Source organism: Apodemus sylvaticus, chromosome 9 (genome assembly GCF_947179515.1).
Source record: "Apodemus sylvaticus chromosome 9, mApoSyl1.1, whole genome shotgun sequence".
In the NCBI taxonomy this organism is placed as follows: Eukaryota; Metazoa; Chordata; class Mammalia; order Rodentia; family Muridae; genus Apodemus; species Apodemus sylvaticus.
The window spans coordinates 62,509-88,992 of NC_067480.1; the positions used below are offsets into that span (position 1 = coordinate 62,509).

Genomic DNA, 26,484 nt, shown 5'->3' on the forward strand with positions numbered 1-26,484 from the left:
GTAAGAAACATCTCTCCATGGCCTCTGCATCAGCTCCTGCTTCCTAACCTGCTTGAGTTCCAGTCCTGACTTCCTTTTGTGATGAACAGCCACGCAGAAGTGTAAGCTGAATAAACCCTTTTCTCCCCAACTTGCTTCTTGGTCATGATGTTGTGCAGGAATAGAAACCTTGACTAAGACATATGCATATGATATTATCACAGTTGTGGTATTGAGGCAGGGTCTTTCTATGTGGCCCAGGCTGCCTGGAATTCTCAACACTATTGCCCCAGTGTCTATGCACTACCATGCCCAGCTTCATGCACACACTTAAGTGTCAGAAAGAATGTAAATGAAATAGGACTAAATGAGTTTGTTTGGCTTTGAACTGATAGCTTATGTGTCTTTATGTATCAGAGATTTTAGCATGAAGTTTCTAAAGTAATAAAGAGAAATCGACAGAAAAGTGCTTTGCAGCACCATGTGTTTTCAATTGCTACTCAAGAGGGTGGCCTCAAGGAAAGCATTAAAGCAGATTGGTTTTCCCTTCATAGGAACACTGGACCATGAAGCCACCACTCTTGGTGCTTTCTGTGTATCTGCTATGGCTGAAATATTGTGACAGTGCACCTACTTGGAGGGAGACAGCTGCTACGGATGGAAACCTGAGGAGTATGTTTGGCTTATCTGCCCTGTTTGCATGTTTGCCTGTCCTGCTGGTGTTTATAGGGCCTTGAAATTGAAAGATAAGCATATTCATTACATGTCACAGTAAAAGGTTCTCCAAGACTTAAACGAAGTACTCATGATGTCAAACATCTGGATGAAATAGTATTCACATATCAATATGTTTTGTGTTATGCAGATGAAACTTGCCAACTTTTTGTTTGCATTGTATTTTGCATTATCCAGATGTTTGGTATCATCTTGACACATCTTTAATGAACAGGAAAATACTTTCCTCACATTTAAAAAAAAACTATTGAAGTAGTCTGTGTAATTAGTCAAGAGGTAGGTTGTCATAACAGTGAATCTGGTAGTTCTGTGCCCATTGACTTGTGACCTTTGTTTGGTGATTTGGGGCATTTAACATTTAGCAAATAAATTAGCTAACGTGGAGTTGAGTTGGAGTCTGTAATTAAATTCAGAGGCAAGAATAATATCATCAGAATGCTATATTTGTTGGGGTCAGGGTGGAAGCCAAGAAAACTCACTTCAGAGACAGAAGCTTGAAATGAAAGTGTTATTTTCTGCATGCACAAGGAGGTGACCAGTAGGGATCAGAATGGTGTCCCCATGGGAGTTTGTACGACATTTTTATAGGATGGGAACACAAAGCGAGGGGAAGTAGGGTGAGCTGTTGCATTAACCAGTCATATTTTGACACAAGGGGTTAAAAGAGGAATTTAACATTGGTGACTGAGCCTTATCTGGGTCACCTGGTTTCAGGGTTCTTAAGTCAGCTTTTGCAGTCAGGTTCCCTCTTAGACTCTGACCTGGAATCTAGAATGATAATGGAACAAAGAAATGGGCAAACTGCATGTAATCAATTAAGACAAGAAGCACATTTATGACTTGTGTACCTTAGTTAGATAAAAGGATAATGGCAACTTCCCCCTTTGGATCCTTTACTGGTTAACAGACAAACATGAAATACCTGAAGAAGCAAGGATAGGAGTTAAGTTCCAGGGCCTGGGAACATGAACTCAATTTTGTCCCTACCAGCAAGGTGGATTTTGTTCATGAGATGGCTGAACTCAGGACACTGTCTCTCAACACACTGCCTAAAGAGAGATTCGAATGGAAGTATACTCACCAAGAGCCAGTTAAGGGTACAAAAGAGACTTCTATTAGGTTACTAGTGAACCTTGTGTTATATGACATATGTTCTTAGTCTGTTGGCTTTTAGGGAGGTAAATATAACTGAAAAAGAGAAATTGTTCACTGTATTTGAAGTCCTCTGCTGGGTATTTCATATAAACTGTCAAGAAAATCAATATTTTCTTCTAATAAAAACATACTTGAGTCTCTGGTGATAGAAAAAATGGATAAAGGAAAACAGGGCTTGTGGAAAATGACAAGATTGAGACCAAATAAGCTCAGATATATTCAGGAGAAGCAGAAGGCATACATCAGAGTGGCAGATTTATCATGAAGCATTTTAGAGCTAAAGATTCTAAAAGCCTCGATTTAGAGGTTCCAAAACTGGTAAAGTTACTGTTTTGTATTATGATCAGGTTAAAAGAAACTCCAAATATGTTTTTTTTTTTTCTTTCGAGACAGGGTTTCTCTGTATAGTCCTGGCTGTCCTGGAAATCACTCTGTAGACCAGGCTGCCTAGAAGTCAGAAATCTGCCTGCCTCTGCCTCCCCAAATGCTGGGATTAAAGGTACGCGCCATCACTGCCTGGCCCAAACATGTCTTTTAGGTCTTCCAGAGGTAGGAGAGGCAGATGTAGAAGGAAAGGTGAAGAAGGCTTTGATTGGTATTAAGCAGATGAAAATCATGATGGAAAGGAGAGAGGAAGAACATGCCAAACTGATGAAAACCTTGAAGAAATGCAAAGAAGAAAAGCAGGTACCATCATTGAAAACTATCTGTTCTTAAGCACATTTGGGCTATAAAAATAACAGCAATAGATATGTGCAATTAATGAGTAACTTCTTTCCTTATGTTACATTTTCTAGAGAGCAGTTTAGTTTAGAGAAGATGGAGAAAGCTTTATATTTCTTATCTAGTCATCTTCCACAGGATGCTGAACACAGGATTTGAGGGTGGATACCTGGTTAAAAAGGCTGCTTTTTCAAAATGCTACATTTTTAGTCTCGTCTGAGTTAAGATATTGGATCGGAAGTGTTTGGAGAAATTTTGGTGAGATCAGTGGTTTCTAGTCCCTATTACTAAAATTAAATAAATTTAAAAATGAGATACCACTCCTAAATACTTATGGGTGAGGATGGTTAAGAATTCCATATTCATTTTCTTTATTTTTAAAAATTTTAACGATTATTTATTTATTTATTTATTTATTTATTTATTTCGAGTCATGGTGTTATATAACCCAGTCTATAGCTGAGGCTGGGCTTGAACTGAACCTTCTACTTCCTAAGTGCTGGAATTATGTGTATGTATTATCATACCCAGTTCTGAACTACATTTTGATTAATTCCCTGGCTGTTTTGAAAAAAAAAAATCATCAGATTTTCCAGTTCTGATTAGATCACCAATCTTACCCTGTCACATGGCCAAAGATGAGCTTATAATGAAGAATTTAGTCTATCTTACTTCTTGATTCCTGCACTTAAATCACATATGAACTTTACCTCTTTGGCTTTCTCAACATTCCCTCCCCAAGAATCTTTTAAATATCCCCAGTCTTTGTTGTTGTTTTGTTTTTTTGGTTTGTTTGTTTTTAGAGTTAGTTTAGTTGCAGGTCAGTAAGATGACTCAGTGAGTAAAAGCACTTGCCACGAAAGCCCGATGGCCTGAGTTCAATCCTTGGACCCAGTTGGGTTCCAAGAGAGAATGGACTTTCACAGGTTATCCTCTGACTTACACATACATGCTACAGCAACCTGTGACACACACACACACACACACACACACACACACACACAAATAAATGTAAAAAATTTTGAGAGTTAGTTTAGTTACAACTAGGTAAAAATTCATTAGTTCACCTCAGTCATCATTGTTATAATTAGAAGGCAAGTAAACAGAGAGCTAGTGGAGCCCTGGCCAGCACCTAGAGAATGAAGGGACCTCTTCCTAAAGGTCTCTATAAAGTTGGCAGATAGAATATCTGATAATACTCTAACAAATTAGAGACAATTAAATAGCACACAGATCCAGCCCATTTTATTACATTCACTTTTTGCATTGTCAGTGGTTGTAACAGAGGCTTCTACTATTGAACTACGACACAGTCCAAATACTCACTGTTTGAATTTTTCTGGGTTATTTCTGTTCCAGCAGTCCTCAGCAAGTGTTTAACTCTAGCACATGCTGCTGGTCCATCATGACTCCTGGAGACTCTTGTTCTCTCCATTTTTTTTCGTTCTCCACACTTTTTCTCTCTCTTCTTCCTCTTCCTTTTCCTCTTGTTCAGTACCTGTGACTGCCAGCCAGGTAACTCAAACTCAACCTCTCTCTATCTGCGCAGCCCCCCCCCCATAATTGACTATCACCAGCTTTATTTAGCCAATAGTTTTAAATTGGGGAGCAAGGCTTACACAACAAAGGCTTACACAACAAACGTGAGAATCAGCTAATCTTGGAGCACCTGGATCTTCAGGTAGTAAACTTTTAGCATTTTAATACAAGCAGCATCAGACCAACTTCCTGTGTGTGTGTGTGTGTGCACACGTGCGCGTGCACACACGCATGCAGGAGTCCAGAGGCATTAGATGCATTGGAACTGCCACTAGATGTGGGTGGTAGAAACCAAACCCTTGCACACCATAAGAGCATCAGGCACTCTTAATTTACTGAGACATGTCTCCAGCCTGAAACAAGCATTCAAGTTTACCATACTATTCTGAAAAACCTGAGATGGCATGAAAATACCCTTATCCACAAATCCCATCTGGGTCATGATGTGTATATGGAGCTCCAGGACCCTGCTGGGATTCCTGTGTAGGGTATAGCAAACACCACCTGACTAACCACCAGAAACCTACAATGAGGGACTCTGAAAGAGCCAATTCAGGCATAGGAGACATAGAAGATTATTAGATCTGGGCTGATATTTGTGGGATAAATATATGCAGTATATCATGAGGACCTGAGTTCAGATCCCTAGCACCCTACACAAAAAGCTAGAACAGAAGCACTTAACCCCAGGCACTGGGGCAGAGGGTTAGGGCTGATTCATGGGTCTTGTTGGCTAGCCAGTCTCACCAATTGGTGAGATCCAGGCCCAGAGTTTAGTGTACAAACCATGTATCAAAAGAGCAAGAGAGAAAGACACCTAACTTCAATCTCTAGCCTCCACACATGCACACATACAAACACATGAATATACATACACCACACCCATACACATCTACACACATGCATATAATCTATGATCATATCTATAATGGCAGCACTTGGGAGGGTGATACAGGAAGATCAGGGCCAGCTTGGACTATATAGTGAGATTCTATTTCAGAAAATAAGCAAACAAAGGCCTACAATAAATTGGTTATAAGAACAAAACCTTCTTCCCCATGTGTTTTTCACTTGAGAGGTGCCTTAGTTCTGAGAACTGGTACAGGACTCATTTTCCTAAACTTCATCTCGGGCAAGAAGTCCACTTGAGCAGTGAGGCCAGGGGTCTAATCAGGAAAAAAAGGATACAAGGAAAAAAAAAAAATAAGGCCCCTTTGCTATAGAGCTTGGAGTCTTCGCAACTTGTCACCAACAAGACCTAGTCAAATACAGCCATCACCACAAGGGGGCGGGCTTGGAATACAGACAAGAAAAAAACCACTCACTGTAACTCATTGGTTATATACAAGATTTTGCTTTCTTGCAGTGTTTAAATACACACAATGGTTTAACAAAGCTTAAATTAAAGAATTAAAATGTCAGTTTTCTAAAACTTAGATCCCACCTTCTGTATCCCTCACAGGCTAACCATGCAGATAGAGAAGTCAAAAGGTAATCATGGAGGTTCCCCCATAAGGATGATGATGTCTTTGTCATTTGCTCATCCACATTTAGTACAATGTCCATCATACATCAAGTATTCACTAAATACTAGTGAAACAATGGACAGTGAGATTTTCATGGTCTTCAATAAAGGCTCATTCAGAAGATTCTTTGTCAAACAGAAATTGCTGTGGTAGGTCTATCAGCAGAAAGGAGGGTGAGGATGAAAAGACTGGAGCCATTTAGAGGGTTTTAAAATTAATTTCTGGTGAAACAAAGTCTTGTGTAGAGAAGGATGACCTTGAATTTACTAGGTAGCCAAGGATAGCCTAGAATTTCTGATCCTTACTCTTCCCCCTTCTGAGAGCTGGGATTATAGGTGGTGTCACCATACCAGTTTATGTGGTACCTGGGCTCTGTGAATGCAAGGCAAGCACTTACCAACTGAGCTAATTTAGCAACCCAACTAAGGTATACATAGACTCAGGAAATAGAAATGAGACCTGTGCTTGTACATTTTAACCAGGAGGCCCTGAAACTCATGAACGAAGTGCAAGAACGTCTGGAGGAAGAAGAAAAGTTATGTCAGGCATCTTCTGTAGATTCTTGGGATGGATGCAGGCCATGTTTGGAAAGTAACTGCATACGATTTTATACAGTTTGCCAACCTGGTTGGTCCTCTGTGAAAAACATGGTAAGAGGAAGAGAGCTCACCATTTCAGGGTTCTTAAGACACCCAGGCCATCTTGATTTTTAAATTATATTAATTTTAAAAATAGAGATGATTGATGATGGGCTTTTGTGATTTAGAATTTAATACCAATGTCATGTATCACCATCCATGTGTGCACAATTTACAGTTTAGAATAACTATCAATGTTTATCCCCTTGTTAATTACACTCTGTAACTCCTGTGGAAATACCCAGACTTTTCATTGTATTCACTGTTTGTGGGCAGGTTCCCAGTAGATTGTAAGCCAGTTGACAGCAAGGGTCATATCTTAAGTGTCTTCTTTTGATGGTGTATCAAATAAATGACTGTCTAACTGTACTTTCAATCATAGCATTACAGTATTTGATTTCAATATTTAATATTTTAGCCTAGAAACTGTATATTTAAATCTCTCTTTCTCTCTCCCTGCCTCCCTTTTTCAATTCTTTTTTTTTTTTTTTTTTTTTTTTTGGTTTTTCGAGACAGATTTTCTCTGTGTAGCCCTGGCTGTCCTGGAACTCACTCTGTAGATCAGGCTGGCCTTGGACTCAGAGATCTGCCTGCCTCTGCCTCCCAAGTGCTGAGATTAAAGGAGTGCACCACCACTGCCAGGCCCCTTTTCAATTCTACATGTAGCCCAGGTTGTCCTCAAATTTAGTATGCAGCCACTGATGACTGATCCTCCTGACTCCACTCCCTAAGTGCTGAGTTACAGATGTGTGCCATAACACTTAGGTTCATTGCTCCCTCCTTCCTTTGATTTATGGCACAAGGTCTCCTTTGAAGATGTATCCTAGGTTGACCTTGAGACTACAATCCTCCCACCTTAGTCTCCAAAGTGCTAGTATTACAGATGTTCCATACCACATCATCTTTATTTTAGCTTTTCCTCTTTTATATTTGTGCGCAAATGTACATACTTTCAGGTCTCCTTTTGCCCTGTCTATGTGTTCTGTAAGACTGGCATGTTTTATTTTTTATGCCCTTTGATGATCTTCTAGGCAGGATTCACAGAGGGTGATGACCCACATAGGATGAGCTTTGCCTGAGTAAAGTCTTTGATTGGCCTGGATATTCTTCCCCCCTTCAAGAAGTGAGCTGTATATGAAATGGAATGGAATTTTACTTTTCATATTAATGTATGAATAATTAAAAATACTTCTGGCTCGGCAGTGCCGCATTCAATTACAAAAAAGCAGCCAGTAGGATAAGGAATATGCCAAGTTAATTTGATGACACTGTTGATTCCATCTGCTCTACTTTTACAGCTATGGTCATTCTCTGATATGCTGGGAATATAATGACATGAGTGCTGGAGACAGATTTGGAAGTCATTCTCATTTGGGCTTGACATGTAACCTTATTAACATTGGGGCTTGCTTTTGTTTTTGTTGTTTTCTGAGATTGGGTTTTGCTATGTTGCCCAGGCTGCCTCAACTTCTTGGATTGGGTAATGTCCACTCCCCTTCAGCCTCTGCAGGAGCTAGAGCTATAGGCATGTGCCACTTTGTCCAGCTTCAAAGTTTTATTTCTATGGATGGACTCAGTAAACAAAAAACTGGCAGAGGAAAGGCAGGTAATCCATCCAGGTTTCTTTCTGTAAAAGGCATAGATCCTATACAGATTCCTGGATTATTGTTTGAACATCAGGAGGCTGATGATCTAGAAGTAATATTCCATAGCTAATAACACTGAACACATTTTAGCACTGTGAGATAAAGACAACTGTGATCTGCCTAGACTTAGATATCACATAGTGTAATTAATTGCTGAGTAATCTTCTTCCACTGAACAGTACTCAAAATCCAGTGACTAGGGTCTCATTCCTTTGAATATAATAAACTGGGCAGTATCATTGTTCATTTACATTTGTCACTAAGCAACCTAATATATAATTATCCCTATATATAGCTATATCTGGCCTCTATGGCTCAGTGTAGATGTGTTCATCTTTTTCTTTTTATGAATTAATTTAGTGATAAGCAGAATATGAAAACAGTAACATTCTACTAAATAATCATAAATGACTATAATAACTGGGAAGATAGTAGGATTCTTTATAGCTCTAAGGCAAATTTTACAGTATCCTGTAATCAATGACATGCCAGCTGCTGTAAAAAATCGGGTTATTGTTTCTCTACTATATTTTGACCTTATGAGCCTTCTGTGAGCAAACTTAAACTAGGAGGAATTTCAGGTCCCATTTTCACAAAGTTAGGGCCAGCTATAAGATTGGTATAAATCATATCAAAGTCAACAACCTTTTCCTAGTTTATACAGAGCTTAATTTAGAATGACTAACATAAACTGACTTTAATTTTTTTCAGTAATAAGTAGAATAGGAAGAAAAACATTTTATTTTTATTCCATGTTTCATTCTACCCTACAGATGGAGCAATTTCTCAAGAAGATATACCAATTTCTATTTACCCACAGTGAAGATGTAAAGGATCCCTCTGCCATAGAACAGCTGACTAAGGAAGATTTACAAGTGATACAAATAGAAAACCTGTTCAGCCAGCTGGCTGTAGATGTGAAATCTCTCTTCAACATGAGTTTTTACATTTTTAAACAGATGCAGCAAAAATTTGACCAGGCTTTTCAATTATACTTCATGTCTGATGTGGATTTAAAGGAGCTACACCCCCCAGCTTTGTCTAAAGAGATAATCAAAAAGGAAGAACTTGAGCAAAGGTGGGGCATTCCCAATGTATTTCAGCTGTTTCATAATTTCAGTCTCTCTATTTATGGAAGAGTCCAACAAATAATAATGAAGACATTCAATGCAATCAAAGATTCATGGGAACCGCATAAAGGCCAGTTACTAATGAACCCTCTTTTCTCTCTCCCTTTTTCTCTCCCCTTTTCTCTCTCTCTCTCTCTCTCTCTCTGTTTCTCTGTCTCTCTCTCTCTCCTTTCTTTTGTTCTTTCTTTCCTTTTGATTTTTTGTGGTGTGTGCTTGTCTCTACATGTTCACCAGCACTACATGTTCACGTATGTGCTGGTGAACATGTGGTATGTGGCACTATTTGCATATACATATGCATATAGAAGCCAGAGATCAACCTTGAGAGTTATTCCTTAGGAGTGGCCTATCTTGTTTTGAGATAGGGTCTCTTACTAAGACCTGGGGTTTACTGATTTGGTTAGACTGCCTGACCAACAAGTCTCAGGGATCAGCCTGTCTCTGCCTCTCCAGCACTGGTATTACAAGTACTCCATCATGTGCAGCTTCTTAGGGAGTGCTGGGAACTCAGGTCTTTATGTTTGAATGTTAGGCATTTACTGACTAAAGTATCTCTCAAGCCCCCTTTTCTTTCTCCCACTACCTTTGCCAATTTTTGTTTCCTTTTTCTTTCAAGACAAGATGTTTTTGTATCCATGGCTGTCCTGGAGCTTGCTTTGTAGACTTCAAACTCAGAGCTGCTTTGTTGGCTTCAAACTCAGAGATCTGCCCAACTCTACTGTTTAAAAATGTTTGTCACCACACCTATTTCCACTTCCCAATTTTCACTGACGTTGAAAGTACATGCTACCACACTTGGCTTTTTTCAGGAGTTGTAGGAATCAAACTTTGATCCTCATGCTTGTGTAATGAGAATGATACTAAATTAACCATCTCCCCTGCCCTGTATGGTGAAATTCCAGGAATGTTTATGTGTGAATGTTGTATTCCTTACAGAATTAATGTTACTTGAGCAAAATGGAGAAATGTGTGAGGAATTTGGCAAGAATTTATCTGGATGTTTAAAATTTCATAAGAGATGCCAAAAATGTCACACTTACCTATCTGAAGGTAAATAATTATTGTTTTATCATGTCTTTCATGTGTGTGCATTGCTGTGTTCATGTATGTGGGTACCTGTGTACAAATAAGCTTGTGCATGCTAAGATCAGAGGACAACCTTAGGTGTTAATTCTCAGGTGATATCTTCTGCTGTTTTGTTTGAGACACATTTTTTTTTTTTACTAGCCTGGAACTCACCAAATAGTCTTAGTTGGCTAGCTGATGAGCTGCAAGTCTTATCTTCTCCAGTGTGGGAATTATAAGCACCACCATGTCTGACTTTTTAAAATTGAGTTCTGAAGATTGGACTCAGATCTTCATGCTTGCCTAGCAAGCAAGAACTTTAGCTGTTAAGCTAGCTCTTGGCTCCATTTTTGCACTCTTGATGCTATCTAAGGGTGTTCCTTATAAAGGTTTACAAATAATTACTCATCCAATATATGTAACTAATTCTTTATTTTCCATCAATTCCATTACTGTGGGTTTTTTGTATGTATAATTAAAGACTAAAGAAACACAAATATATACAGAAGAGAAAAATGACAAATTAGGTTAGCTTCCTTTTACTATAAAGAAAAGGAAAATCCACTGATGAAGGAAAACTTCTCATGGAAGTGGAAGGTAATATTTAGATAATGACATAATTTTGGGAAAATATAGTTCTTTCTAGTTGGGTTAAATTAGTATTTAAATAGGGAAAGTGGCTGTTTCTCAGAAGTCCCAGAAAGCTTTTTTTTTTTTTTTTTTTTTTTTTTTTTTTTGGCCAACCTTTAGCTAAGAGTGATCTCACAGCTTTCCAGTCTTTCAGCCCCCCTCATTTCTGTCTTTCCTTTAACTCCCTCCCAAGTCCCAGAGACAGGCTGTAAGTTTCTAGCCTCCTCTCTTAAGTCATTGATCACACTTTTAAGTGTTCCTTCCAGGAGCTTTATTAAACTGTCATGCTATCAAAAACCAGGAGCTAACACTGAGATGTTGCAAGGAAAAAAAAAAGTTTATTTTTACACTCATGCAAGACTTACACTATCTTCAGGAGTAAGAGAATGAAAGTGGCTCAGACCAGAAACAGAAGGGCTTTTTTAGGGCAAATGACAAAGTGATTTAAAAAAAACCCAGAATTTTGCAGTTATTTTTATGATCCTGGGAAAGGTATATGTTATAGGGTTATGTCCAGAGATGTTATGGGTTTATAGTCAGACAGTTACATACCATGAAACATTTTATGGTTAGTCAGTTCTCAGAACAATGGAAACAATTTAAAATGTGTAGTTCATAAAATTATTGGGGAAGAAAAAAAAAGTTGACCTCTAGCTAAGGACACGATCAAAGTCTAAAATTGTTTAACAATAAAGAAAAATGGAGTCAGCTGTCCCTTAACAAAAACAAGAACAGTTTTATACCTATGCTCCTGGGAAGAAACATTAAAAGTATGGTTAGTGACTTGAAGGAGGAGGCTAGAAGATAGGCTAGAAGATTCATGTGAGAATTATGTAAGAACAATGTGAATTAATGTCTTGATAAATTATCCCACAATATTAACAGAAGGCAAGTCAATTTCACTGTCTAGGATTGTAATGGTTATAAATTTTATTGTCACCTTGATTGAATTTAGAATCACTATGGACATATACATCTATGTATGGATACAGTGTTTCTATTTTTTTTTATTCTTTTATTATTTTATTTTATTTTTATTTTTATTCGATATATTTTTTATTTACATTTCAAATGATTTCTCCTTTCCTGGATCCTCCCTCCCTGAAAGTTCCATAAGCCCTTTTCCCTCCCCCTGTTCCCCAAACAACCCCTTCCCTCTTCCTTATTCTGGTATTCCCCTACACTGCTGCAGTGAGCCTTTCCAGGACCAGGGGGCCTCTCCTTCCTTCTTCTTGGGCATCATTTGATATGTGAATTGTTTCTTGGGTATTCTGAGCCTCTGGGCTAATATCTGCATATCAGTGACTGCATTCCATGTGTGTTCCTTTGTGATTGGGTCACCTCACTCAGGATGACATTCTCCAGTTCCACCCACTTGTCTTAAGAATTTCATGAATTTATTGTTTTTAATAGCTGAGTAGTATTCCATAGTGTAAATATACCATATTTTCTGTATCCATTCCTTCATTGAGGGACATCTGCATTCTCTCCAGCTTCTGGCTATTATAAATAGGGCTGCTATGAATATAGTGGAGCATGTATCCTTTTTACATGTTGGGGAATCCTCTGGGTATATGCCCAGGAGTGGTATAGCGGGGGTCCTCCGGTAGTTTCGTGTCCAGTTTTCTGAGGAACTGCCAGATTGATTTCCAGAGTTGACTTCCCACCAGCAGTGGAGGAGTGTTCCTTTTTCTCCACATCCTTGCCAGCACTTGTTTTCTCCTGAGTTTTTGATCTTAGCCATTCTGACTGGTGTGAGGTAAAATCTCTGGGTTGTTTTGATTTGCATTTCCCTGATGGTTAAGGATGTTGAACATTTCTTTGGGTGCTTCTCCATCATTCCATATTCCTCAGGTGAAAATTCTTTGTTTAGCTCTGTACCCCAACCTTTTTTTTTTTTTTTTTGGTTTTTCGAGACAGGGTTTCTTTGTGTAGCCCTGGCTGTCCTGGAACTCACTCTGTAAACCAGGCTGGCCTTGAACCCAGAAATCTGCCTGCTTCTGCCTCCCAAGTGCTGGGATTAAAGGCGTGTACCACCACCACTCAGCCTGTACCCCATTTTTTAATAGGGTTATTTGGCTCTCTGGAGTCTACCTTCTTGAGTTCTTTGTATATCTTGGATATAAGCCCTTTGTAGGATTAGGGTTGGTAAAGATCTTTTCCCATGTTGTTGGTTGTTGTTTTGTCCTTTTGACAATGTCCTTTGCCTAGATAAACCTTTAGCCAGACTAACCAGAGGGAGGGTACAGAGACAGTATCCAAATTAACAGAATCAGAAATGAAAAGGGAGAAATAACAACAGAAACTGAGGAAATTAAAAAAACTATCTCATCCTGCTAAAAAAGCCTATATTCAACACAACTGGAAAATCTGGATAAAATGGACAATTTCCTAGACATATACCAACTACCAAAGTTTAATCCGGATCAGATAGACCATCTAAACGGTCCCACAACCCCTAAAGAAATAAAAGTGCTCATTGACAGTCTCCCAACCAAAAAAAGCATAGGACCAGATGGTTTTAGTGCAGAATTCTATCAAACTTTCAAAGAAGACCTAACACCAATACTCTTCAAACTGTTCCACAAAATAGAAACAGAAGGAACACTACCCAATTCGTTCTATGAAGCAACAATTTCACTGATACCAAAACCACACAAATTTCATTTATCTAGTGTCATAGAATCTGGTATTATCCAATAATATACTGTAAACCCTAAAAAGGATCATTTGTCTAGAGAAATAAGTAAGAGGTCTGTTTGTCAATGAAGTCAGGATAGGAACTCAAGCTGGATAGGAATCTGGAGGCAGGAGTTGATACAGATGTCAAGGAGGAGTACTGGTTACTGGTTTGCTCCTTATAGATTGCTCAGACTGTTTGTTTATAGAACCCAGAATCACCAGCCCAGAGAGAATGATAAACAGAGAAAAGAGGCTACTATACTGGGAGAACATGTAGAATTATTTTATCATATTTTCAAGTTCTGAATATTTTCTCTTTATTTTGTTACAGAGTCTCACTCTGTAGTCCTGACTGGCCTAGAATTCACTATGTAGACCAAGTTGGCCTCAAACTCAGAGATCTGGAGCCTTTGCCTCCTAAGTGCTGGAATTATATGGAATTATTACCACAACCCTGTAAAATTTGTCTTAATATGTTATTTATTTATATTTATCTTCATTCAGTCCAGTTTGTAAGATTTATCTAAATGAAAAATATCTTGCTCACAATCATTAATTTATTTATATTGGTCTGTGTTGGACTATTATAATCCATTCTCTAGCTCTATATGAACAGGCTGTAGGCATCTTAATTAATTAATCACTTAATGAGTGATTGATTGGGGAGTGCCCAGTCCACTGTAGGTGTGACCACCTCTGGGCTGTTGGCCCTAGAATTTATAAGAAAACAAGCTGAGAAGGCAATAAAGAGCAAACCAGTAAGCAGCACTCCTCCTTGGCCTCAACACTTGACTTCAATGATCAACACTGGTGTGCAATTGTAAACCAAATAAAGCCTTTCCTCCCTAAGTTGCTTTTGGTCACAGTGTTTCATCACCTCAACAAAAACCCAACTAGGACACTGCCTTAAGTTTGTTTTTCAAAGTTTTGTTATTATAAAACACACAAACAGAAAACTATTTCAGTAGAGCACAGTAGCCCATATGCCTGTAATGCCAGCACTTGAGAGATAGAGCTAAGAGGAGAGAAAGTTCAAGACCAACCTGATTGGCATAGCCAAGGTTCTGGGCCAACCTGGACTACCAAGTGAGAACCCATCCCCCTTATCAAAAACAAAACAAGGGCAGTTGTCACATATTTTATCAATCAATTATTCTATGAACAATACCATAGCTATAATTATATCATATTTGAAAACATGTAATAGAAAATATTTTTTCAAATATCACTGGTCATGATTTTCCCATCTTACTATGCAATTTTTTTGTCCTAGTCTTAAGTAGATTCTATTTTCTTGCACTTCCATTGGGCTTATACATTTAAATTTCCCCATCTGATGGGATAGAGAGAATGTGCCATGGAAGGGAGAAAGAAGGGGCTTCTGCTTTAGTCATGTTTGGGGGGTAGTAAGGGCTAATGGTCAACAGGGCTTACACTGCCCAGCAGGTAGTTTAGTCCTGAGCCACACCCCACACACTGTCCCCACCTTAAAATATAGGTGGTAGGCATATGAGACTTTTAACAAGGTCTTTTTATAAAAAACAATTTTAATTTGGTAATTAGTACTCTGATTAGTACTAATTAGTTGGGGTGATTAGTACTCTAATAATCTCAACATCATGTAAGTTCACATTTTTGTAGTTTTTCCTTTTCTCCCTTCCATTAATTTACTTTACATCCTGATTGTAGCCCCCATCTTTCCAATGCCCATCTCACACAGTCCCCATTATCCCATTCTCTTTTTCTCTGAGAAGGGGAAGGCCCCTCCCCCCTGGTATCAACCCACCCTGGCACATCAAGTTATTCCAGGTCTAGGCACATTCTTTCTCCCTGAGGCCAGACAAGGCACCTCAGTTAGGGGATCATGGTCCACAGGCAGGCAACAGTCAGGGGCAGCCCCTACTCCAGTTGTTGGGGGACCCTATGCTGTACATCTGCTACATATGTGTGGGGGCCTAGGTTCAGCCCATGGATGCTCTTTGGTTGGTGTTTTAATCTCTGGGAGCCCCCAAAGGTCCAGGTTAGTTAACTCTGTTGCTCTTCCTGTAGAGTTCCTAACCCCTCCAGGTCCCTCAAGCCCAACCCTTCCACAAGACCCCCTGAGTTCCATCTAATATTTGGCTGTGGGTCTCTGCATCTATTTTGGTCAGCTGCTGAGTGGAGCCTCTCAGATGACAGTTTATGCTAGGCTCTTGTCCACAGGCATAACAGAGTATCATTAATAGTGTCAGGGATTGGTTCTTTCTCATGGGATGGGTCTCTAGTTGGGCTGGTTACTGGTTGGCCATTACTTCAGTCTCTGTTCTATCTTTGTCCTTGCATGTTTTGTAGGCAGGACAAATTTAGAAGTTCTTTTTTTTTTTAATCTACCACTTCTGCTCTAAAACCATATAATTAACAATTAATTAAACCAGGTCTCATTTGAAAGTGATATCAGCAATTTTGCTTGTTACAAACAGCAAGCATTAACTATGAACTCTGTGTCTTAAGCTTGTGACATCCACTTCTAAGTTTTCTGAACCTTTTCTTTATATTTACCTCTTTGCTAGACTGCCCTGATGTACCTGAACTACACATAGAATTTCTTGAGGCCCTGAAATTAGTCAATATATCTGATCAGCAATATGATCAGATTGTCCAGATGACCCAGTATCATCTGGAAGATACAACATACCTGATGGAGAAGATGCGAGAACAGTTTGTATGGGTGTCTGAACTGGCAAGCCATAACACAGTGACTGAGGACATCTTTAATTTAACAAAGGTAGGGACCTCAGAGAAGAAATGATACATGATACTTCTATTTTTCTAGTTACTTACTGATTACAGCTAAATTTGAAAGCAAGTTGGAGAAGAATACACATAACTCCATTGTGGTTGTATCTAAACCCACTTGAGTTAATGTAGTTCCTGGTCTAGAAAGATGGGTATGGTGGCTCATATGATGTAAAAGCATCAGCTATTCTTAAGGCTAAGTTAGGAAGATCTTTAGTTCAAGGTCTTGAATGGGCTACATTGTGAGTTCTGTGCCAGCCTAGACAACTTAGAGATCCTGTCTCAAAACAAAACAAAACAAAAATTTAAAAAGACTAGAAATGTGGATTTGCCTAGCATTTCTGGCGCCTATAAATAAAGTCATAGTATAGATTCAATTTAAGATGACAGTATGTTTTTAGATGATATTTAACTTAAAAACATTTTTAGATCTATCTTATGTGTATGGGTGTTTTGTTCACATTAGGTCTGTGTAACAAGTACATGTGCATGCCTGTTGCCTGAGGTCAGAAAAGGGTGTCAGCCTTCCTGGAACTGGAGTTATGTACAGTTGAGAACCACCATGTGCTTCCTGAAAAATCAAATCTGGATCTTCTGCAGGAACAAGTGCTCTGCTTAACCACTGAGCCACTAATGTTTAATTCTCCAGTCCTGATATTTAATTCTTAAGATGGCTGTGGTGGTTTGAATAAGTATGGCCCCCAAAGACTCATGTGCTTGAATGCTTGACCCATAGAGAGTGGCACTAGTAGGAGGTGTGGTTTTGTTGGAGTAGGTGTTGCCTTGTTGGAGGAAGTGTAGCACTGTGAAGGCAGGTTTAGGTCATATATACTCAAGCTAACCCCAGAATGGTACACACAGTCTCCTTTTGCACAGATCAAGATGAAGAAATCTCAGCTCCTTTTTCAGCAACATGTCTGCCCTGACACTGCCTTGCTTCCCACCATGATGATAATGGACTAAACCTCTGAAACTATAATCCAGCCCCAATTAAATGTTTTCCTTTATGAAAGTTGCCTTGGTCATGGTGTCTCTTCACAGCAATAAAACCTTAACTAAGAAAATGACTTAGTTTATTGTATCAAAAAGTATAAGTGTTATAATTTACTTTTTTAAAAACTAAGGAACCTCACTCTTTTTACAGGAAAACATTTTAAGATAGCTTCCATTATTTCCATCTTAGTGGAAAAACAGAGGCCTAGAAAGGATAAAGACCATTTCCAATATTTCTTAGCTTTTAAGGTTTAGAATAAATTAAAATTTCTATTTACTTCACATATATGGATGTTTTGCCCAAATTTATGTCTATAATTTATTTCATGTATGCCTTGTCCCTAAGGAGGCTAGAGAGTATCTGACTGTAGTTAGGGAAGGCTGTAAACCCCCATATGATGCTGGGAGTCATACATAGGTCCTCTGCAAAAACAGCAAATGCACTAACTCTTGCTGCATAAAACAGTGGCTGATTCTTTGTCCTGAGCCATGCATGCTTATAACCACACATGAATTGCCTAACTATATAAATATGTATTTATATACATAAAATATATATTTATACATAATATAAACATATCCTTAAAGGTTTCACCTGAGAGCATCCCTTGAACAATTAACTCCTGTTGGAACTTCAGCCTACTTTTAGTGAATCTGACATTTTGCTCTTTGTCAACCTGCAAGTTGTAGCCCATACATAGTTTGAAAACTAAGTTTAGCTACTCACAATAAACAGGTAAAAAAAAACCGTTGATTGAGAAGATTGCAAATGCCTGCAATCTTCTCAGCACTTAAGAGGGTAGAGACAAGAGGATTAGGAGTTCAAAGGTGGCCTTGGCTATGGAAGACTGTCTCAAGAAATAAAAAAAAAAAAAAAAAAAAAAAAGCCTCGTGTGGTGCACATCTGTAATCTCAGCAGTCTAGAAGTTAAGGCAAGAGGATTTCAGAGAGTTCAAGACTAGTCTGGGCTATATAAGAGATGCCAAACAAGCTAGGGTTACATAACAAGACTATCTCACCCCATCCCCATATATGAGGATCTGAGCATCATAGGCCATGAGGCAGATTGAATAAAAAGGAAGGAAGGGAAGGAGGAAATAGAAGACTAATAAATTTTTAAAGAAAAAGGGTTTATTTACTGCATAATTCTGCAGACTAGAAAGTCCAATATCATCTTCTTAGTTTCTGGAGTGGGCCATGTATTGCTCCATGCATGCCAGGAAGGAAAAGTCAGCAGTGTGGAAATAAAACTTGTGTGAGAAAGACTGAGGAGTCATAAAAGGGAGGTACCAGACTTGCCTCATAACAACTTAGAGCCTGTGCTTATAGCAACTGATGCGATGCTTCTAGATGTAACTTTCTGAAGTGAGATTTTGTTGCCTCACAAAGGCCTCAACATCTCTTATTACATTGAGAATCAAATTCTAACATGAGTTTTGGAAGAGATAAATCATACCTAAACTATACCAGGTATTATTGCTATGTTCCCTAGTTTTCGGATGAAGAACAGACTGTAGGAGATCGTACAGGGTGAACACTAGAAAGAAGCTTGAGGGGAAGTAGAGTGGGTTTTTCCAGAATCAATGGATTCAGCTGCTTTGCTAAAGAGAAGAATGGCCTGTAAAAGCCATTCTTCTCAAAGTGGCTCTTATTTTATCATGTAAAGCAAAGTGCAAATCATAGATCTGCAAGTGTTGGAAAGGAGCATTGTGTATGGCCCTTGCTTATTTACAGTTTTTAATAGGTGTTTACTATACAATTATATATTAGACTAGGCACAAATGTTTTATGAAATTTCTGATATGTTATATTTACTAAAAGGCAAGTAAGTAGACAGGCTCCACAGATTATTCCTTTATAAGCTACAACTGCAGCCAGGCATGGTGGCATTCACCTATAAATCCCAGAGCACTTTGGGAAATGGAAATAGGAGAAGTAGTTCAGGGTAATTCTCATCTATGTAGCAAGTCCAAGACCAGCTTGAACTATATGAGACACTATTTCAAACAACAAGCAAACAAAAACAAAAACTCCCCATAATTATTAAACATTTTAATTTGCCCTTTATGGGTTTTTGTTTGTTTGTTTGGTTGGTTTTGTTGTTTGTTTCTCTAGATCGGGTTTCTCTGTGTCACCTTGACTGTTCTGGAACTCACTCTATACACCAGGCTGGTTTCAAATTCAGAGATCTGACTGATTCTGCTTCCCAAGTGCTGGGATCAAAAGTGTGAGCCACCATTGCCTTTATGTTTTTGATAGAGGAATTTATTGGAAAGCATTTTTTAAATAGTTCTGTTAAGGTTACATCAAATTTTATTTAAAGTTTAGTTCCATTAAGATGATTAAAAAGAATATTATATGCACTTGGGAATTTAGTAAGAGAGTAACTAAGACAGGTACAATAGTACATGTCTGAGTGTGGCATTCAGAGGCTGAGGCAGGACTATGAGTTTGAAGTCACCATGAATATCTGGATTTTTACTTTTTTGGTTTTTCGAGTCAGGGTTTCTCTGTATAGTCCTGGCTGTCCTGGAACTTACTGTGTAGACCAGGCTGGCCTAGAACTCAGAAATCCCCCTGCCTCTGTCTCCCAAGTGCTAGGATTAAAGGCATGTGTCACCACTGCCCAGCTACCATGAATATCTAGTGAGATCTTTTCTCAAAATCAAACAAAACCAAATTAAAGAAAACAAAAGGAGGGAGGGAGGGAGGGAGAGATAAAGAGAGAGAGAGAGAGAGAGAGAAAGAACAATGTGCATGTATTAGTTCCTGCCAAATTCACATATAAAACCATAAACTGTAAATTTTCTAGGAAATTTACAAAATTTGGCATTCCACATTAATGTCTATAAAGTAAACAATAGTATTTATTAAACATTTCACCAGCTCACTTTTGTGTTCTAATTCTTATTGAAGATAAGTGGTCTCTTTACATGAGTGGAGGTCAAAGAACAACTTATGGGAGTGAGTTCTTTCCTTCTATCATGTGGATCCCAGAGACCTAACTTAGATTATCAGGCTTGGCAGCAAGCACCCTTACCCCACTGATCCATTTTGTTGGCTTATGTTCTTCTTTAGGCATTTCCAAAGATTCATGGAGGAAATTCTTCCAAGCAGGATGAATTTATGGTAGAACCAAACATTCTGTCTCCCTCTAACTTCACAGTCCAGAACCCTCCTGAAGAAGGTGCTGAGAGCTCAAATGTCATTTACTACATGGTAGCTAAAGTTCTGCAGCATTTTAAGGGACATTTTAAAACCTGGTAAGAGAATAACTGATTAGGAAAGCTTTGTTGAGAGGGTAGGTAACTAATAAAAAGAAATAGAAATGTAAGAATTGGGGAAGCGCTATCAAATCTGCCAATGTTAAAGGGCTGTGCAAAATGTTACTAGAAGGTGATGCACATACACTTTTAATCCTAACACTTAGAAGATAGAAGTTAGGATATCTATGTGATTTCAAAGCTAGCTTGGACTACATAGCCAGTCCCAAGTCAGCCAGGGCTACATAGTAAGAGTAAGACCCAAAGGAATTGATGACTCAGAAACTCTTAAATTATCAGTGGGATAAAAATTGGTTTTGCCTTTTATTTATTTTTCCATCTTTTTTTTTTTTGAGACAGACTTTTGTTGCATAATTCAACTGATTGACCTCGAGGGGCGATCCACTACATCCAGCCTGGCTTTGCCTATTGAGAAGCTATTTGATTATATATCCAGAGTCATACAATTTCTTTTTCACATTATTCTACTTCTGGAACCAATGTAAGAATCAATATAAATTTGCTGAAAAGTCATCCATTCAAGATTTATATTTGGAAAATTGCTTAAAACTAAAATATTGTGATCAGTGTCTAAAAATAAGAGCATGTTTATGTAGATATTGACAAAATCCACTCAATACACTTGATGAAACTTAAAATTACTTACAGAGTTGGAATAAGAACCTGCCATCTACTGTGGCCAGGTCTTTATTATGAACCTCTTTTTTAGTTTTTGAAGTATTTCTCCCATAATTCTTGGGTAAAGGAAACCAAGACACAGTAGAAAGCTAAATGATCTAAAATCAGTTGTCAGGAAAGAGAAGTGGAACTCTCCACACACACAGTGACTGTTATGACATTTGGTCCAAACAAACAAGACACAAAAATCTTGATAGTACGACTAAGCTTAAATAATTATCAAATTTCAATTCTAGATTATCATTCTTAAGGAACCATTTTAGTAAGTCACTATCAATGTATAATTAAGGTCAATAACATTAGATAAACAGCCTTGAACACCTTTGCTAACAAGTTTTTCTTAATTGATAATTATATTTTTGTGTGTATGTGTGTGGGTGTGGAAATCAGAGGAAATTTTGTAGGAGCTTATTCTCTCCTATCAAGCAAGTCAATGAGAGATTAAACTCAGCCCTTTTGAGTTTTGGATGGCCTTTTTGTCAGTAAGTCAACATCTTTTAGGCTATGAACTAAATATTTATTAGGTTATGGATGACACATAATCTAGGTATTTGGGAGGAGAAATGAAGAATTCAACAAGATTATAGTCTGGAATAGTTTTTCCCAACAGAAAGAATACACACACACACACACACACACACACACTAGTAACTCAGAGCCAGAATTACTGATTCCACATAAGTGGACTCTGGGAATTTTGGGGGAAAAGCTGTTCCCTTTCCAAGAGGGGAGTAAGTTTTTACTTACATATATTTCCTTCTCTCCTTATCCTTCCCCCCTCTTTTTATCTTTTATCTTTATATATATATATATATAATATATATATTAGTGTAATCAGAGGAAGGAGGTGGCAAACAAGATTGTTATAAACAAAGTGACCAGAGAAGAGTGCTAAGGTACTAGGATGTTGAGAAGTCCTACTAACCCTCTCCTACAACAGGAATTCCGAACCCATGAGAATTTGGAGTCTTTCTTTAGTTACAAGCAACTAAGACCAACTCAACTGAAAAAAAAAAAAAAAAACAGAGAGGGAGGTTACTGTTCAAGGGCAAAAAGAATGACCTGCATAGGCAGATTGAGGACCACGTGTACGTGGAGGCAGGAGGTAAGGACACAGGCTCAATGTACTACCTCTAATTAGGAACTGAAACATCAGCAGATCTGAGTTGTAAGTATGGTGAATGGAGTTCAACAAGAATGACAGGAATTGAAGTTCAAAAAAGTAGAGTCAGAAAAGGGGTAGGGGGAATTTTGAACACCAAGCTATGGAGTTTGAGTTTTCCTCCATAGGCACCAGTAAGGCTTCAGGTTTTTGAGAAAAAGAAGGAACATGTGGGTATTAACTGCACATTTAAAGCCACATCACTAAAATGTTTACAATGAAATTACCCTGCTTCTGCATCCCAAGTGCTGGGATTATAGGTATGGGCCACCACTCCCAACTCTCTAAGCCTATTTTTGAGGCAATACCTTTGAGGCTTGATCAGATCCATTTATTTATTCATTTTGCAGTGCTGGGGTATTAAACCCATGCCTCATCCATGCTAGGTGAGCATCCAACCACAGAATGTCATCCAAGCCTTAATTCTTTTTTTTTAAATTACAGCTCTTGATTCTAAAAGTATCATAATCACAATCTCTACACAAAATTTAGTGATAATCCCACCATCTTAACAAAACTACTGCTAACGTCTATTTTATTTTCTATTTCACATTTTCCAATTGAGTTCTTAGGTTAGATTCTAAGAAATAGAATTACTAGTTTAAAGTAGCTTATTATATTATTGATAGCTTATTATTCTTGTATACATTACCAGCTCTAACAACATGTAAAGTACAAGTTCTCACATGGCAGCTAACATTTCAATCTACAAATCTCAAGGGCTGAGGAGATAATTCAGAGATACAGTACTTGCTTAGCAGGTGTTAGCAATAAGTTCAGTCCTCAGTACCAGGGACCAGTACAGTGGGAGATCCTCAACAAGAAATTTGAACAATAAAGCATCTTGCATCCAGCAAGAATTACCTTTTGACATAGAACTGCAAATCCTAAGATACAATGCAGACTAATTACAGTAAAAATAACTAAAGAAAAGTATGTTAGCTTTGTATTAGTAAGAACTTTTAATGTACTTATGTTGAATGGCAGACTAATAACTATTCATATTGAGTTAAAAATGAAAGATCTTTCTTAAAATAAAATGTAAATATGTACTATATCGAATGATAGATCAGAAGCTCTGTATAGTTAAAATAATCATTAAGTCGCCTAGGTGTTTATGTTATTTCTACAAATGTTTCCTTTCTTCCTTTGTTCCTTTTTTCCTCCCTCCCCCATTTCCCTCCCTCCCCCTCCCTCTCTCTCCCTCCCTTTCTCTCCCTCCCTCCCTCCCTCTCTCTCTCTCTCTCTCTCTCTCTTTCTTTTTCTTTCTTGATTTTGACAGGGTCTGTCCATTATGTATCCCTGGCTGTCCTGGAACTAGATATGTAGACCAGGCTGGGTGGCCTCCAACTTCCCTGCCTCTACCACCCAAATGCTGGAATTAAAAGTGTGCAACACCATAGCCAGCTTTTTCTTTTTTAAAAATTTAGTGTGTGTGTGAGTGTGTGTGTGTGCTCGCGCACACGCGCGCTTAAGTGCAGGTGCCCATGGAGGCCAGAAGAGAGCACTGAATGCCCTAGAGCTTGAGTTCCAGGTGTTGTTAGTCCCTCAATGGGAACTGAACTCAGTTCTTCTGCAAGGGTCTTAGTCAGGGTTTCTATTCCTGCACAAACATCACGACCAAGAACATTGTTCTCTTAAAAGTACATTAAACAAGCAGGCTGAGTGGTTAAACAAGTAGGTTAGCAGCCTTGAATCTTAAGTGACCTCAAGGTATATTATTAACTCTGGCTGGGAGGTACACCAAAAGTTCTAGTCTCTTAGAATTTAAGAGATAGAATGCAGGAGGCCAGCTGGGCACCCGGAGGCTGGCTGGGAGGAGACAGCATGCACGGGTGATTCTGGCCCTGCAGAGCAGAGGATCCAGTCCGGAGGCCTCTGGTGGGACCCTTTCCATCTCCACCTCTGGATCTGGAACAGCCTGGGCCACAGCTTCGCCCTGTCTCCAGGTAGTGCAGGAGGCCAACTGTGCACGCGGAGGCCACCTAGGAACAGGCAGCTTGCACTGGTGAGTCCAGCATTGACAACAAGACCAACTAACACCAGTGAGAACTAGATGGCAAAAGGAAAACTTAGGAACGTTACTAACAGAAATCAAGGCAATATGGCAGCATCTGAATCCAATTCTCCATTAACAGCAAGTCCTGGATACCCCAACACACTAGAAAAGCAAGATTTGGATTTAAAATCACTGGTCATGATGCTGTTACAGGAACACATGAAGGACATAAATCTCTTAAAGAAATTCATGAGAAAATGGATCAAAAGTTAGAAGCCCTTACAAGGGAAACACAAAAATCATTGAAAGAAATTCAGGAGAATACAGGTCAAAAGATAGAAGCCAATAAGGAGGAAACACAAAAATCACTCAAAGAAATACAGGAGAATTTTGGTCAACAGGCTGAGGTCATGAAAGAGGAAACACAAAAATCTCTTAAAGAATTACAGGAAAATACAAACAAGCAAGTGAAGGAGCTGAGCAAAACCATCCAGGATCTAAAAACAGAAGTAGAAACAACTAAGAAACCACAAAGGGAGACAGCTTTGGAGATAGAAAACCTTGGGAAGAAATCAGGGGCCATAGATGTAACTATCAACAACAGATTACAAGAGATGGAAGAAAGAATCTCAGATGCTGAAGATACCATAGAAACCATGGACTCAACAGTTAAAGAAAATGCAAAAGGCAAAAAGTTTGTAACCCAAAACATGCAGGAAATCCAGGACACAATGAGAAGACCAAACCTAAGGATTATAGGCATAGATGAGAGTGAAGATTTACAACTTAAAGGGCCAGCGAACATCTTCAATAAAATTATGGAAGAAAACCTCCATAACCTAAAGAGAGAGATGCCCATGAATATACTAGAAGCCTACAGAACTCCAAACAAACTGGACCAGAACAGAAATACCTCCAGTCACATAATAATCAAACCCCCAAATGTACTAAACAAAGAAAGAAAATTAAAGGCAGTAAGAGAAAAAGGCCAAGTAACATATAAAGGAAGACCTATCAGAATCACACCAAACTTCTCACCAGAGACTATGAAAGCCAGAAGATCCTGGGCAGATTTCATGCAGACTAAGAGAACAAAAATGCCAGGCAAAACTACTATACCCAGCAAAACTCTCAATCACCATAGATGGAGAAACCAAGATATTACATGACAAAACCAAGTTTACCCAATATCTTTCCACAAACCCAGCCCTACAAAGGATAATAGGAGGAAAACACCAATATAAGGAGGGAAACTTCACCCTGGAAAAAGCAAGATAGTAGCCTTCTTTCATCAAACCCAAAAGAAGATAACCAATCAAATATAAAAAATAACATCAAAAATGACAGGAAGTAATAATCACTATTCCTTAATATCGCTTTTTTTAAATATTAATTTTTAAAACATTTTTATTTTCTATATTCTTTGTTTACATTCCAAATGATTTCCCCTTTCCCGGATTCCCCCTCCCCATATGTCCCATAAACCTTCTTCTCTCCATCCCTTCTCCAATCACCTCCCTCCTTTTTCTCTGTCCTTATATTCCCTTCCCATGCTAGATCAATCCTTTCCAGGATCAGAACCCTCTCCATACTTCTTCATGGGAGTCATTTGTTAGGCAATTTGTGCCTTGGGTATTCAGGGCTTCTGGGCCAATTAATATCCACTTATCAGAGATTGCATTCCATGTGTATTCTTTTGTGATTGGGTTACCTCACTTAGGATGATATTTTCCAGATCAAACCATTGACTAAAATCAGGGACTAGACAAGGCTGTCCTCTCTCTCCATATCTTTTCAATATAGTACTTGAAGTTCTAGCTAGAGCAATTAGACAACATAAGGAGGTCAAGGGGATACAAATTGGAAAGGAAGAAGTCAAATTATCACTATTTGCAGATGACATGATAGTCTACTTAAGTGACCCGAAAACCTCCACCAGAGAACTTCTAGAGCTGATAAACAACTTCAGCAAAGTGGCTGGTTATAAAATCAACTCAAGCAAATCAGTTGCCTTCCTATACTCAAAGGATAAGCAGGCTGAGAAAGAAGTTAGGGAAATGACACCCTTCAAAATAGCCACAAACAATATAAAGTATCTTGGTGTGACTCTAACCAAACAAGTGAAAGATCTATATGACAAGAACT

The 26,484-nt window shown here is 38.5% G+C and overlaps 1 protein-coding gene across 1 annotated transcript; it reads left to right on the forward strand.

Annotated features, from left to right (window-relative positions):
- The first annotated feature begins 545 nt into the window (after nt 1–545).
- On the forward strand, nt 546–20,483 carry Clul1 (clusterin like 1). Its single transcript, XM_052193715.1, has 7 exons — nt 546–651; nt 2,408–2,556; nt 6,140–6,307; nt 8,715–9,141; nt 10,008–10,121; nt 15,998–16,212; nt 20,295–20,483. Exons 1-7 carry the CDS (start codon nt 546–548, stop codon nt 20,481–20,483), a joined length of 1,368 nt encoding a protein of 455 aa, XP_052049675.1.
- The last annotated feature ends 6,001 nt before the right edge of the window (nt 20,484–26,484 follow it).

Coding starts and splice junctions, on each gene's coding strand:
- Clul1 (XM_052193715.1), top strand. CDS start 546: ATGAAGCCACCACTCTTGGTGCTTTCTGTGTATCTGCTATGGCTGAAA. Junction 652..2,407: donor TACGGATGGAAACCTGAGGA/GTATGTTTGGCT, acceptor CATGTCTTTTAG/GTCTTCCAGAGGTAGGAGAG. Junction 16,213..20,294: donor ACATCTTTAATTTAACAAAG/GTAGGGACCTCA, acceptor GTTCTTCTTTAG/GCATTTCCAAAGATTCATGG.